Genomic DNA, 16027 nt, shown 5'->3' on the forward strand with positions numbered 1-16027 from the left:
CTGGAGCTAGAGGGGTAGCTCAGTGGAAGAACATGTGGAAAAGGGGAAGCAGAGGACTGCCTGCTTGGGGAAATGCTGGCGGGCATCATTCAAGATCTGCAAGAAGGCCAGGCATCTTCCCAGCCCACAGGGATTTGTATATTTCTTTTGAGTACTGCCTTTAGTTTCTCTCACAAAGCTGATCTACTAAGCAGCTCGCTGATAGTATCTTCACCTCCTCCCCCATTTTGTTTTTGCTGAGATAGTTTGAGGTCTGGGAAATGCACATGTCATAGAGTGGGTTCCTTCCTCTAGCCATGAGCCAGCCACTATGGAATAACATTGTTCTGACTTAACTGTGCATAAGACTATGGCCCACACTCTTGAGTCCTTTCTTTACATCTGACATCTTTCTTTGAAAGTAGTTTAAAAACTTAACTTGTTGTGTGTAGAGTATACGTTTTATTGCTGATTCATGTTGCATTGTAAGATACCAAGATACACTCGTGGCTTATCCCTGACAGGCATTCCTGTAGCTTCCTGCTTGGGCTTTTACAGTCTCATTATACAATGTCTAGTATGTGCATCTCAACAGGCTTGCAACATTTCTGTCAAGATCAGCTTAGCGGGGTCCCCACCTAAATGAAAGCCTGGAGTTTCCTGAAACCCATGAAATACTTGTTCATATCACTAGGCATGTTCATAAGCTTCATGTGGACAAATTATATGAAAAGACAAAACAAGGGCAGAGTGTGTTCTTGAGAAAATCCAGACTTTTCTAACATTTCATACAGGATTGCATATGCCCTTATGTGGAGGTGTTAGGATGAACTGAGCTGCAGAGTTTGGGCTTGTAGACTTAGAGCTTGGCATCATCTTCCCCACAGAAGCACAGATACTAAGGTAGCATGGGCTGCCCCTGTCAGTGTGACTGAACGATGAATGGGAAGCATAGAGGAGGGAGAAGATTGTGTGACAGAGCAGTTACAAGAACACTGTGACTTGAATTGACTGATTGACTGATTAGTTGATTAATTTGTGATACTGAGAATTGCACTATAGTTTTGCTAAGGCTGGACAAGACTGTCACTAAATTGTATCTCACTCAGTGTGTCTTTAAATGAGCCTCAGTTTTATCTTCCTCCAGATCTGAGGCAAGAAGTGTTGATTTCACTAGATTATGAACCAGGCCAGGATGAACTCTGTGAGCCAAGCAGGACTATGTGGCATTTTAACTTGTGTCACCATTGTTTAAAATTACCAAATTTGGAGGCTGGAGAGATGGCTCAGCAGTTAAGAGCTCTAGCTGCTCTTTTAGAAGACCTGGGTTCAGTTCCAGAACCCACATGGCAGCTCACAACTGTCTGTAATGCCAGTTCCAAGGGATCCAACACCTTCACACAGACATACATAAAGGCAAAATACCAATGCACGTAAGATAAAAATAAATAAAATTACCTAATTGGAATAGTAAGTATCTTTCATATTTTCTCCCTATTCTAAAGTTTATTTAATGAATACATAATACTTTTTTATATGACTGGATCTCACTGTGTAGCTTTGGCTGGCTTGGAGCTTACTGTTTAGACCAAGTTGGCCTTGAATTTACAGAGATATGCCTGCCTCTGCCTTCCAAGTGCTGGAGTTAAAGGTGTGCACTGTCATATTTAACCTTATAAATATATAATACTTTTATTACAGTTATTTGTGTATCTTATAGGGGGAGGTACAGGTGGCACAGTGCACATGTTATGTGGCATATGTGGACCTCATAGGACAACTTGCCAAGGCCAACACTTTCCCTCCATTGTGTGGGTCCCAGGGGTTGAACTCAGGCCACTAGGCCTGGTAGCAAGCACCCATTGAGCCATCTTACCAACCCACATACTGCTTTTAATAAAAGATTTATTTATTATGTGTGCGTGTGCATGGAGAGCAGAAGAGGGTGTTGGCTCTCCTGGAGCTGGAGTTACAGGTGATTGTGAGTCACCTGATGCAGGTGCTGGGAACTGATCACAGGTCTTCTGCAAGAGCAGCAAATGCTCTTAACTGCTGAACCATCTCTCTAGCCATCCCCTTTTCCACATATTACTTTTAAGTCAGAAAATATCTTTAAACTTTTAAGAAAAATCTTTAAATAATTAATATTGCAAAGATTACGCTCCTGATTATGTCTTTTTAAAATTGCAGTCTTGGCCTAACTATGAAGACATCTATAAAAACATGATTGAAGTTGCCATATTTTTAGATTTGCCTCGTTTCCCAGACATAACTGAAGACTGCTACCTCCATCCCAACACCTTGTGTATGAAATACTTACTGGAGCTCAATCTCCCTGGTGAGCTGTGGTGTGCATGGGGAGGAGTCTTGGCTGCAAAGTTGTGCTAAGCAGAACAGTAGGGCCTTTCTTTCAGCTGCAGACTACTTAAACCACCTGAAGGAGTCCATAGTAACAGGAACTTAATTCAAATGCTTTCTTAAAATTATTCACACCATGTAACACAGGTAGAGGGACACTGGTCGAAAACACAGTTCTATCTTTGTGTAACTTACGCTTGGGAGAACGTCTGCAGTTTCTGTGGCAAGTTGACTAAGTGCAGGCAAAGCAGCGAGTATGTCAGTGTAGGCTGTTGATGACCTTCGTGGAAAAGCTGCTCTATCCCTCTGAGAACATTAGACATTAGTACTGCGTAGTTACTTCTAATTAAAAACAAAAACACCATCCAAAGGTGATGTCAGCCTTTGAGAGTGGAGGAGGAAGACCCAGAGTTCAAGGCCAGACTAAGCTAGCAGGGAGACCTGATTCAGAATTTAGTAGTCCTGGAGGCTACCTTGCTTGGTGCTTGAAGCCTGATAACATTCACAAGCTCTAGTTTCCAAAGTTATGGAGAACAGTGTGGACAATACAGTGAACTTTTTAGGGCAGTGAGGACTGTGAGGAGAGCCTTAACCACCTCAAACAGCACACATGTCAGGTAATCCTGGTGCAGCCAGTCCTGAATTTCATACTGGACTAGAAATACAAGAAACCTAGGACTTTTATTGTCTGTCTGATGTTTGTTTTCAAAGTATGCTTTTGTATAATCGTATTTTATCTCACTATATTCTCTCATAACCCACTTAACAAGTAAGGATAGTATTGCTAGGTATAGGGGCTCATGCTTATAACTCCAAACCTCAGAAGGCTGAGGCAGGAGGATCATGAATTTGAGGCAAGCCTGAGCTACACAGAAAAATTCTGTCCTTAAAAAAAAAGAAACAAAAGTGAGAAAGCTGAAGCTATGCGGCTCTAATCATGTGGCATCCAGTTAAGAGCTTTTGGAGCCTCCAGAGTGCTCTGAATTTCTGGAGAAGGTTGACTTTTTAAGGAGGTAAGTGTCTTGCTGCAGAGACATGGCTATGGGCAGCTGGTGTGTGCTTGTTTGCACAAGACCCAGATGTGTCTCGCACATACATGTTTTAGGGCATCAAGTAGGCCTTGCCAAGATTTGCCCATTATTATATCCACACTGGCCTCATTTTTAAAGTATTATTTTATTTAAAAATGCTCTCAAAATTCCTGCATGACATCATGTTTTAAATAAAAGGTTCTTGGGTGATGAGCTGCAACCCTGTAATCCCAGCCTCCCCACCAGAGGCTGAGGCATGAGAGTCATGAGTTCAGGGCCAGTATGGGATGTATTGACCCTACCTTACAAAGCAGATGTATAAAGATAACTTATGAATATGTATATTTCTGTGGCCTAGTTGGCCAAGTAATTAAATTTGTGTTTAACTGTTTTGTTTTTCCACAGATAAAATGCACACTTTAACCTGCCAAGTAGTAAAGTTGACTGGAATTGGAGAAGTGGGTTTTCTGACATTTGATCCTATAGCTAAAATGAAAAGGACAGTTAAATATGATGTGCTGGCTGTGGCTGTCATTGTGGTTGTGTTGAAGCTGTTGTTTTTGCTGGATGACAAGCTGGAATGGTAAGTCAGTGGTGGGTGGCTTGTTATTGCACTGACTTCAGTTTTAAAAAAAAAAAAATCTGGGAGAATCCTTGCTTTGCCAGCTGTTCAGAGTGGAGGAGCCCTGTGCCTTCACAGCAGGAGGTGGGGGCTTTCCAGAGAGCACTCACACCTCTTGATCAGCCTGCTTCTAAGCAAGCAGCATTTCTCACCCCAAGGATTTCTGATTTTAAAGCACCATACATGCGTAAAAATAATTTGGCACCATATCAGGATGCCTGTAGGTTCTTGGCATCATATCTCTGAGATTATTTTAGATTATAAAGATACTCTGCAATGTTACCCTCTTGAAAGTAACAAGGAATGAAGACCTTCAGTGTCTTCTCCTGGATAGTAATTGCCTTTTCAACTTTGGTGCTTTCTTTTGAGAATTCAGATTTAACTGTCCAAGCTGGGTTTGGTGGGCCACACCTTTAACCCCTACACTTGAGAGACAGGGGCAGGAAGATCTCTGTGAGTGCAGGCTAGCCTGCTCTCCAGAGAGTTCTAGGCAAACTGGAGCTATACAGTGAGATCCTGCCTCAAAAAATTATAATTGATTAATTAATTAAAAATGAACAGTCTAGACACATGACATCTAAAGAAGTTGCCTGTGTGTTGTTCCCCCCACCCCCAGGTCTTACTCAGATCTTGCTGAAGCATATAATGAAGAACACAGAGAAGGTACTTGGATTTTTTTATTAGTTACATTCAAAGTAGTTGTAAATGATGGATTAAAAGGTAGTTGATGTAGAAGAAAAGGATGGACAGTCATGTATACATGTGTCTGTGCACAAACTGCACACATGCTTGCTTTACCGTCTGTGGATCTAATTGTAGTGTCTGTGGCTGCCAAGAGACTTGGATGATGTCTGTGGTCAAGACCTACATGTTCTCTCATTGTTTCTCTGTTGCTGTTCAGCCAGACCAGACCAGGAACTTCCTCAACAGCTTGGTTTCTGCGGCTGTTTGTGCTGGCCCCTCTATGTGAAGTGCTCTTGTTTCATATCCCCACAGCCCTTCAGACTTAGCAAGTGTCCTGCCTGTTCTCTGCACCCACTCACTACACACCAGTTCCCCCTTTCCTAAGCTACAGCTGATCATGCCCACCACCATTACTGCTGTCTAGATTACTGGATATTTAGCACATGGGATTATAAGTACTACCTAAGCACATCTGTCCTTGCTGCACTGCCTGTGTCTGCAAACTCTGAGACGATTCGTCTGGTCTGCACTTTGCAATCAGACAGTTACCATGTATTGAACACAGGGCTTCATGCATGGCTTCACCAGCTCTCTTCCACTAAGCTATATCCTCAGTCTCTTCTTTCTTTCTTCCTTCCTTCCTTCCTTCCTTCCTTCCTTCCTTTCTTTCCTTCTTTCTTTTTTTCTTCTTTTAAAGATGAGACCTCAGTAAATTGTTCAGGTTGGTCTGTGTCACTCGTACATGATTTAAGGTCCTCCTGCTTCAGCCTCCCAGGTAGCTGGGTTAGAGTCCAGTACTACAGTTTCAGTTCATATTTGCTTTTTATCTGATGCATAACAGAGTTGCTGGGTAACTCAATGCAATTTTGTGTCTATACGAATTCTTACATTCAGATGTAGTTCCATTTGTAGGAGGATTTTCATTTATTAGTTTTAGGAGTTTGAGTTTATTATTCTCAGTTCATTTATGTTTTCCATAACATATGTGAAGGTAAACACTTCTTACTGCCCCATGCTTACAGGAACACCTACATAGGGTTGAACTAGACACATCTTCTGATGTTCCTTGAATGCTAGAGGTGATGTCAGGAGAATGAGGGTCAGAGAACCCAGAGTTGACTTAACTGTTAGCTGTCCTCTGCCCTCACAGTTCTCTGGGTAGTTTTCCCACCCCCTCTGGATGTACGACCTACAAGGCTGTATCATTTGGTTACATTGGCCATTTGAAAAGATTTATAACTAGACATTAAAGAGGCTGTTCTTATTAGAGGACAGTGGGCAGTAATCCTGTTTATACTTGCCATGTCCGTTGTTTTTCTAGACTACATCTCAAACACACTCCAGCTCTTCACTTTTTTCTCATGGGCAGGATCTAAAAGAACAGAAATAGGTCCCGAGGAGATGGGACTCATCCACCATAGCACCACTCCACGATTATCAACCATTTGCCTATCAATCATTTGCTTATCTACACAGTGGCTAAGAGTATTGGAGAACTACCAAGACTAGGCTGTGCATGCTGGGTGTGGGCTGGGGAAGGAGGCTGTATAGCAGCCAGCAAAGTGCGAGATCTCTTCTCCAGGAGGCAGTAAAGCCTTCAAAGCTGAGGAGAAATGTGTAAAAAGAGTTTCAAGACAGTCTTGTGGGGCCACAGCACTGTCATATCTTACAGTAGAGAGTGATGGCAGTCTGCTCCTCTCCAAGAGCTGTCCTATAAATGTTCTGTGTGGGAATAGACTCAGATGTGAACAATCTTTATGTAATGGATTCTACTACTAAGATGGATTTCATTTCTTTCAGAAACTCCACAGTTTGATTTCAGAAAATGGTACCAAGTTATGAAGAAAACTTTTGATGAGAAAAGACAAAAATGGGAAGAAGCAAGAGCCAGGTATGTCCTCTGTGCTCTGCTCTGTGTCCTCAGCGCTACACCGTCAGTGTGTGCTTGGCAGCATGTGACCTTTCTCTAGAGATCTTGGTCCTGTACATGCTAGTTAGGTTTTTCCCTGGGATTAAGATTCCAGCTCAGGACCTCACACATCCTCCTCCTCTTTACTTTCTTTTATCACTCCTAACTAAACACATTTGCTTTTACATTTCCCCGTTTCTCTTTTTCTGACCTCTAGGATCTAGCCTAGGTACCGTACTGTGTGAGCCTTGCCTGCATGTACACTATCCTCCCCCATGTTTTCTTTTAAACTGGTCCTTCCCATCTGTGGGTCCCAGTATTGTGGAGACTATAAGTGTTCTCCTGTGGCATGTGTGATTGGAAGGTTTCCCAAAAACAGTGTCCTCTGAGAAAACCAGAGGAGGACAGACAGTGGGCGTTCATCTTAGTTTCCCTTGGCACTTGTCCCTGGAGCACAGCTCAGGGTAGCAGGAGGAGTATTACTTTAGGGACAGAAGCATGCGGTCTCCATCTTCACAGACTCTGTGACTTCACCTTTACCCCAGCTAAAATTCAGTTCATGCATAAATTTCTAAGGGTTAGCTATTTAACAGGGAGCGTATCTTCACTGATCTCCAGCACAATTTCATTTCTATTAAAACTCTGAGTCCCACAAGACAGAATAAAAACCAACATCTGTTTATATAAATTTACACTGAAATTTATATAAATTTATATAAATAATACTGAAAAGGAAGTTTCTAAAGCTGTTTGAATAATAAGTCACTTTAGCTCCCTGATGAGCAATCAAAGATGGCCAGTCCACAAGACTAGTAAGAAAACATTTTCAACTCTCAAGGTAAAGCTTTTATTTTTTTTCCCCTAAACTTCAGAGAAATGTGTTCAAAGGCAGATAAATTACCATGACGAAAAAGCTTTTGTAAAAAGAAGAGTGACAGGCTTTGGCTAGACAGGCTCTGGGGAGAGTGCATTCTGACAGGTAGGTGGGCTCAGGTTGTAGCAGTAGAGGACTGGGTGTGGAGTGCGCTCTGACAGCTTGCTGAGTCCTCCTCTTTGTTGGGTCCTCATGTTCTGTAGATAGATGAGTAAGGTTTGTCCTGGGCACTTGGGGAGTCAGCCTCTTTCTGTGGTGTCAGCTGGGTGACTTTGCTGATCCTGAGGGCTGGGTGTTACAGGGCCATGCTGTGCAGTCTCTTTGACTTGCCCCAGCAGGCCACCACCGTAAATTTCAGACACTCCCAGTTCATGCTGCAGCGTGAGAGTCAGTTGAATGTCTAAAAATACTGACATTTAGTTACTTTAGGGGAGTATTTAGCAGCAAAAAGGGGTAAGTCTAATTATAAAAGTCCATTTTCCAGAGAGAGATATTAGACCCCGGGGAAGAAGTTGTCTGTAGGACCCCATACCAAAGCCATCCTCTATACAGTGTTAATACACACAGGTGGTGGTGGCTGCCATGTAACTGGTGTCAATCACTGCCACCTGATGTGGAGTCCCTAGGCATGCCGAACACCTACTTCTTGGTGTCATCTATGCCAATCCATTTTCACATACATTTTTATATTTTGCTTACCTTTCTGAAGTTGTTTTTATCTATCTATCTATCTATCTATCTATCTATCTATCTATCTATCTATCTATCTATCTATCTTGGTTTGTTTATATATCTTGAGATAGAACCCAAGCCTCCCTGTTGCTCTGGGCATTATCTTTTGGGCTGTCAGATGATCATTAACTCATTTTCTGCAATTAAACTTACTACTTAGCATGAGATTTTGAAAACAATAGTAGTATAAAAAACAGCTTAGTAGGCTGCCTTGATAGCTGCCAGTTTATTGAAGGGGTTGAGAAGAACCTGGATGGAAATGTAAAAGCACATGTAGAAAAACTCATTGCCAGGCCAGGGGAGATGGCACAGCTAGGAAGCATTAGGACATACATTCCAATCCCCAGCACCCATGTAAGCCCAGATATGGTGATACACATCACCATATGGAATCCCAGCACTGGGGAGGTAGAGACAAGAGGGTTCCTAGGGCTTGCTGTCTGCAAACTCCAGGTCCTCATGAGAGACCCTGCCTCAAAAAACAAAGTGAAATGGCCCATAAGATTGTCTTTTGGCATGCGCGCGCGTGCGTGCGCGCACTCATGCACACACACACACACACACACACACATACACACACACGAGGAAGAGAGGGAGGAGAGATAAATGATAAAAAGAAAAAGCTTGCTGATCTTTTGGGTTAGGTAAAATTTTGTTTGATATAAAATCTAAAGCATGTTCCATTAAAAAAAAAAAAAAAAATTGGTAAATTGGATTTTAAAAGTAAGGATTTCCCCAAAAGTACTTAAGAGAAAAATGAAACCCTGGACTTAGAGAAGGTATCTGAAAGCTAGGCATAGAAGTGTACACCTTTAATTCCAGGACCCAAGAGGCAGAGAAAAGGGGGGGAAAAGCCAGAGAGAGAGAGAGAGAGAGAGGTTTCAGATCTACCATATATCTGATGAATATCAGATGGAGATATCTGATGAAAGATTTTCATCTGTAAAATATAAAGAATTAATAAAAATAGGAAAAGTCAAGTTTAAGAATGAAAAACTGAAGATGATGTACAGGACACACAAGAAGAGATGCGTACAGTAATTAGAAGGGGGTGTACTTTCAAACTACAGTTGCTCCTGCAAGTATAGGAGTATGAAATGGTACAGCTACTTTGAAAAGTTCAAGTGAAATAAAAATGTATGTTTCTGCAGAAATCCATATAGAAATGTCTGTAGTGACTTTTGCTAGAGAGAAGATAAGTAACTGGCATATCCATGTCATGCCGCCCACTGAGCAGCACAAAGCAAAGCCTTCTGATATGGCAGGAGTGTGACTCCTTACACGCTAAATGAAAGACCCAAAGGTTGCAAGTGGATGAGTCTATTTATATAACATTCTCCAATGGCCAAGCTTCTAGGATAAGACTGTGGTTGCCCAAGATCGAGGGTGTGGAAAGGACTACAAAGGGCCTGGCTTTTAGAAAGATGAGACGGTTCCGTGTATTAGTCACAGTGCTGATTACACAGCTGTGTGTGAATGCTAATTGGAAGTGTCCTGAAAGAGGTTCCATTATATGTAAATTATACCCCAATTCTCTTTTCAATCAGTGAAACAAACCATGTCAAAAAGAGGGAAGCATCTAGATAGAGTCTAGCAGAGTCCCAAGGCCTTTGGGGTGTGTCTGTTTGGGAACCTTTTTGTACTGTGAAGAGCAGGCAAAAGAAAGCAGACATCTGGAGAAGACTGCTTTTCAGGAGGCTGTCCAGTTGGAACATTGTGATCTTCAATGCCCAACATCTTCTTGGGGTGTGGCCTAGGGATGGTAGTAGTGCCTCCTTGATTGTGGTGGCCACTTGTTTAGGTCTTCATTATCAGTGCACAAGAAACACCTGTCTAGACCTGTCATTCCCAAGGAAAGCTTAATAGTGGGCATCCCTGAGGACAATACAGGGAACTTGTAAGAAAGTAAATGATAATTTTTTTAAAGTTACTTTAAATAAAAATAATAATTAAAATATAATTTAAAAAAATTCATCACAGATCTAAATGACAACCTCATCAATGTTTAAGTGTGGTATAATTTACCTGAATTTAGTTTACATATAATTTACAGGAAGACAGTATTATATAATATTGACTATACATCTACTTCTGATACTTATAGAATTTTCTGTTCTTAACATCTTAAATCACTGTGAAATTAAATGTTAAAAAAAATTAACATCTCCCATATAATCACCATTGTACTAATTTGAATATTTTAATGTTTGAGAAAAAAATCTTTTTTAAAATTGGTTAAAGAGATCCTTTGTTACTAAATCATGTTCCTAAACTGTATGATTTACATATATTTTCTTAACATTTAAAAATTAGGGGAAATTACCAATTGTTGAGTTTTATAGGTAAATAGAAATATTTGTTCTGGCTCCCTGCTCCTTAGTGTCTTTTCTAGAAAATTCTGGTTGTCTCATGAGTACCTGTGAGCCAGGTACTTTGCCCAGCATAGTTGTGCCATATCTTTGTGATTGCACAGAGTTTGTTCAATATTATTTGGTGGTTGCTTCTCTTTTTAAGACAGAATTTCATGTAGGTCTGGCTGGCCTCACTTCAGTGTGTAGCTCCGGCTGGCATTGAACTCCACCTACCTCTTGAGTCCTGAGATTTTAGGATTGTACCTCTCAGCAGCGCATCACAACACATACATAACTGTGTATTAAGTTTTAGATGTAGTCTTACCGTGTAGTTCTGGCTGGCCTGGCACCCTGCACTCTGAGCACTGGGATAAAAGGCATGTGCCACCAGCACAAATACGATTAAATAAGTCCTCATATTAGTCCTGTAAGAGCAGGAAATGGGGCACTGTACTACATGTGTTTGTTGGCCCATATATGCATTTAGTTCATTATTAATGAATACTTAAGTTGAATGCCTACTGTGTGCCATCCCATCTATTATTAATAAGGAACCTAGAGGGAACAGGGACTCCATTAGAAGACCAACAGAATCAACTAACCTGGACACTTGGGGGCTCCCAGAGACTGAACCACCAACCAAAGAGCACACAAGGGATGGACCTAGGCCCCTAACATAGATGTAGGAGATGTGCAGCTTGATGGTCCTGTGGGCCCCCAACAACTAGAGTGGGCTTACCCTGACTCTATTGCCTGTCTATGGATCCTGTTCCCCTAACTGGGCCTTGTCTGGCCTCAGTGGAAGAGAATGTACTTAAGGTGCCAAGATTGGTTTGTACCCAGGGCAGCCCTCCCTCTTCTTAGAAATGAAGGAGAGGGAAGATGGAGTGGACTGGAAAGGTTGGTATGTGATTGTGACATAAAGTGAATGAATAAATAAATAAACTAATGAAAAGGGAAAAAGGAATATATAGCCATAGTGGGTGTTGGGGAATGTAGACATGAATAGAAAGACCTTGACCCCACAGCTTATGAGAGGCATAGAGGCACTGAAATGATGTGACTCTACAAAAACAAACAAAAAACAAAAGGCCAAAAACTTACATTGAATGTCTACCATGTGCCCTAGAGGACATAAAAGAGACAGTGAAAGTCCCAGGACCTCCCTGGTCACTTGGGCTGCTGGACACATGCAGAAGCTGAGAAGGCCCTCTGACTTAGTGTCTTCTTCTGTGCCATGGTGTCTATTATTTATTTTAGTTTTTAGTAGCCTGAATCAAGAAGGTAGATTTAAAAAAAAAAAAAAAAAACTGTGGTTTCTGGAAGGTTCCTACTTAAGGAAGTGCCAGAGAATGGCAATGAGCTTTGAAACATAGAGTTACATTGTCCCACAGGGGTATCCTTTGTTGGGCAGTGTACTAACATCTGCCTGGACCAGAAGTGGGGTGTGTCACTATTCACTTGTGGTCACCAGTCAACTGTAGGAAGTCAGATGGCATCTAGCCTTTGGCCTGGGGTGGGGGGTGAGGTGGGGGAACCCTGTGGGCCAGATCATCCCAGCACCCGTTCTGCAGTGAACATGCCTACCTGGCCTCCTCTCAACAAGGTTAGATTCGTAGGTCTGTCTTGCTAGAATCTGGATCTTTCCTTCTAAATCTCAGTAGGAAGAGGGTGGTTTCCAGGCACTGGGTACCAGCGAGTCAGATACTTGCTGTGTATTTTGTATGGGTTTCCAGAATCAGAGGGCACAGACCTCAGGGACAAGCACTGGAGGCAAAGAGAAATAGCAGTGAGAGTAAACAGCAAAGAGGTGTGTGCTGATGGAAACCGACTCTGCTGTACTCTGTTTAATGGCTCTTAAAGGGTCTTTGACTCCTAGAAGGAGCACACTGCTGGCCTGCTCTCTCTGGGTGTTTCCTTCTGGAATGGAAACACTGAGAGAGTGTAGACAAGTACCCAGAACTGCTGAGTTTCAGGTCCTGCCCCTGTCTCTGGGCTCATTCTGCTCCATTTCTGTTCTGCCTTGTTCACAGGTACGCTTGGAAGACCAGACGGCCACTCTACCTTTCACACATTGATAAGTCAGTTGCATATAAAAGAAGAGGTGAGTCTCTGTTTCATTTCTGTGCCTGGTAGCAGCACAGTTGGGAGTACCACCCGTCTCCTCCTGAAAAGCAAAGACCACTTGGTGGGGATGCTCTTGTGTATTTCTCCTTCTATAGGGGAAATCACGTAGGAATCCATATTCTGGGAACTGCCTGCTTTTTCATAGAGAGCTCAGTTTCCCAAAAAAAAACTGAGGTCCTCTGTTTATGTGACTGTGAGAGCTCTGTCAAGACACCTGAGGTCATCCTGTGCTCTTTTTAAATCATTTTAATAACTTCCTGAGCCCCTCATGCAGCTCCAGCCTCACCTAATGCTCCAGCGTATGTTACTGCAGTTAGAAAACCAACTAGGTGTGAGTGTGCACTCAGGAAGCTGAGGGAGAGAGGAAGCTCCAGAATGTGAAGCCAGACTGCCCACTACCACCCATAAACAATCCGTTCCTGTGACTCCAGGCTTTCTCTGTGTACTAACATTTGTCTCTTCCCTTTTCCCAGAAATGGTGGAGAATCTTCAAAAACAATTTAGTGCCTTGGTTGGTTCCGCACCCGTGGTTGAAAAGCCGGCCCCTTCAAGTTTTCAGTTCAATTGGACTGAAGAAGGCTCTGATAGTCCTTGTTTCCATGGACATAGCCTCCAGGGACTCCTGATAACAAAAGGCCAGTCCTTGATAACCAAGAACTCCCTGTATTGGCTTAGTACCCAGAAGTTCTGCAAAAGGTACACATGTTTTTAAAACTCCAGAAGCACAGCCTGGAGATCCCTTTCTCTTTCTTTCTGAGGCTATAATTACAGCATTTCTCAGCTCCCTTTCTTCCTCTGAACCCTTCTTGCTCTCTTGCAAATCCACTGCCTTGTCACTTTTTCCATTAACTGATACATACATGTATGTATATGTATATACACGCATATGCCTTAATGCATAAATACACCCTGCTCAGTCTGTATAATATTGTTTGTATGAGTGTTTTCAGGGCTGACCATTTGCTGTTGGATAACCAGTTGCTTCTACTTTCCCCAGGGAAGTCCATTCTCCCCCGTTCTCTGCATTCCTTAGTTGCCTGTAGTTCTTTGTGTAGGGTTGAGTTCTCATGGTCTCCTCATCCACTTAGGCATCTCTGTTGTCGTCTTTGTTTAGTTTTGGCTTAGGCAGCCATGTGTGAGGCATTATGTGAGCTACAGTGTCACAGCCTCTTGCAATCCCTGTCCTCCTCCTCCTCTGCTATGTCCCCGAGCCTCGGGTGCTAGAATGCCTTGTAGATGTATCCATTAGGACTGGGCTCCACGCCTCTGACTTTCATTGGTTTGACTTTCTGTATAGTCTCCATCTGCTGCAAAGAGAAATTTCCTTGATGATGATGATGAGGAGGAGGAGGAGGAGGAGACTACACTTACCTGTGGGCACGAGGGCATATGTTTAAGTGTAATTAGGAATTTATGCTTGTTTAGTATAAGTGGTGACAGTGGGATTTTCATTCCTTAAACAAACAAACAAGCCCACCCAGGGCTAGAGAAGTGGCTCCGTGACTAAGGGCACCTGTTGCTCTTGCAGAGGACCCAGGTTCTGTTCCCAGCACCCACATGGTAGCTCACAACCATCTGTGACTCCAGCCCCAGGGATCCAATGCCCCCTTCTGACTTCCATGGGCATCAGGTGTGCATGTGATATATATACATAAATGAAGGCAAAAGAGTTATGAAATAAATCTAAAATAATAAAATAAAATAAACTCAGGAATTTAGGACCACACGTATCATATAGATCACACTGCTCCAAGTGTTTGGTGTTTATCTGTCTTTAAACTTGACTGTGGCTAGGTCAAACATTTCAGAAACAGAGACTGATACAGTGAGCCCTCTTGTTCCCAGCTTAGTGACCATGGGCAATGTGAAGAGTTTTCTCTTTGTATAATTAAGGAGCTTCAGCAGAGTTCCCATGTTTTTCTAACTCATAATACTGTTTAAAGCTAGCTGTATCTATTGGTGAAGGGGCTGGGGGCTGGGCAGTGCAGGGGTGCCAGAGCTTCTTTACTATGTAAAGATAACTTGCCTTTCCCTTTCCCATTCTAGCTATTGTAAACATGTGACAACTTATGAAGAATCAAAATTTTCCTTGAGTTACCAGTTTATACTAAACATCTTCTCCTTCTTACTGAGAATAAAGACCTCTGCTCTCCATGAAGAAGTGAGCTTACTTGAAAAGAAACTTTTTGAAAAAAAATATGATGAATCAAAAAAGAGCTCAAGATCCAAGAAAGTAAGAAGACATTGAGAAGCCAGAGAAGGGCTTGCTCTGAGAGATGCTCTGTAGGATAACGGTGTCTTAGTGCTATGTTCCAAGACTATGTAAAGTCTCTTGTTGAACAGGCATACATTTTGACATGTGTCTTTATATGCATTGTAAAATAGGTAAACTTTGAATTATTTTCTACACTTTTTTTCAGAAAATTAAAATACTATGTAAATGACACCTGGAAACTTGTATGCGTTGTAATTTAAAGTTAAATTTTTTTTTTTTTTAAAGATTTCTTTCTTTATTATATGTAAGTAACCCTGTAGCTGTCTTCAGACACACCAGAAGAGGGCACTAGATCTTATTACAGATGGTTGTGAGCCACCATGTGGTTGCTGGGAATTGAACTCAGGACCTCTGGAAAAGCAACCAGTGCTCTTAACCACTGAGCCATCTCTCCAGCCCTTAAATTTTGTTTTTACACTTTCTCTTTCCAAGATGGGAACTAGCTATGTATTTCAGACATAAAACTGGGTATGCAGCTCATGCTAGCCTGGAACTCACTATTATAGCCCAGGCTTGCCTCAGTGCATCTCATCTTCATCTTGAATCTGGGATTATAAGCATGCACCAGTGTGATTGGCTTTGAATTTACTTGTTATATTAAATTATTTCCTACTCTTTATAAACTTAATCCCAGATTGACCAAAGATCTAAACAACACAATCATTTACTTACACATATGAATAAGTATTCTGAGGAAACAGTATGGATGCCTCGACCCTGTGGTTGGGGAAAACCTTCTAAGCTCATCTCACACCCAGAAGGCAGGAGAGCAGGCGGGCAGCATCACCACAGCAAACAGCAGCATGGGGGACACAGTGAGCGTGCTGTGCACAGAACAGCTTCCTTAATGTAGCAAAGGTCCTTGCAAAGCAATGGGCAAAAGACTAAGGAAATCCAGAGGCCAGGCAGAAAAGACATGAACAGGCGGTGTTTTAAAGAAGCGAAGCACCTGGGGAGGATATTGGAAAGTCGCCATTCCTGCTCAGAGTCCACTTTCTCGATGCACACTGAGAGCTGCCGTGCTCTGGTCACCATCTCGGCATCAGAGGCACAGCACCAAGCAACCTGCCTACCTTAAGGGTCAT

The 16027-nt window shown here is 42.3% G+C and overlaps 1 protein-coding gene across 1 annotated transcript in view; it reads left to right on the plus strand.

Moving 5' to 3' along the window:
- The window catches only part of TAF1B (TATA-box binding protein associated factor, RNA polymerase I subunit B), a 51122-nt gene extending 36164 nt beyond the window's left edge, over positions 1 to 14958 (plus strand). Inside the window, exons 9-15 of the mRNA XM_080939444.1 lie at positions 2170 to 2317; positions 3774 to 3951; positions 4607 to 4653; positions 6475 to 6565; positions 12574 to 12644; positions 13141 to 13363; positions 14714 to 14958. Coding sequence (XP_080795570.1) covers positions 2170 to 2317; positions 3774 to 3951; positions 4607 to 4653; positions 6475 to 6565; positions 12574 to 12644; positions 13141 to 13363; positions 14714 to 14915 — 960 coding nt within the window. The 3' untranslated portion in view covers positions 14916 to 14958. The remainder of the gene's footprint in view (positions 1 to 2169; positions 2318 to 3773; positions 3952 to 4606; positions 4654 to 6474; positions 6566 to 12573; positions 12645 to 13140; positions 13364 to 14713) is intronic.
- The last annotated feature ends 1069 nt before the right edge of the window (positions 14959 to 16027 follow it).

Source organism: Micromys minutus (assembly GCF_963924665.1).
Source record: "Micromys minutus genome assembly, chromosome: 1".
NCBI lineage: Eukaryota > Metazoa > Chordata > Mammalia > Rodentia > Muridae > Micromys > Micromys minutus.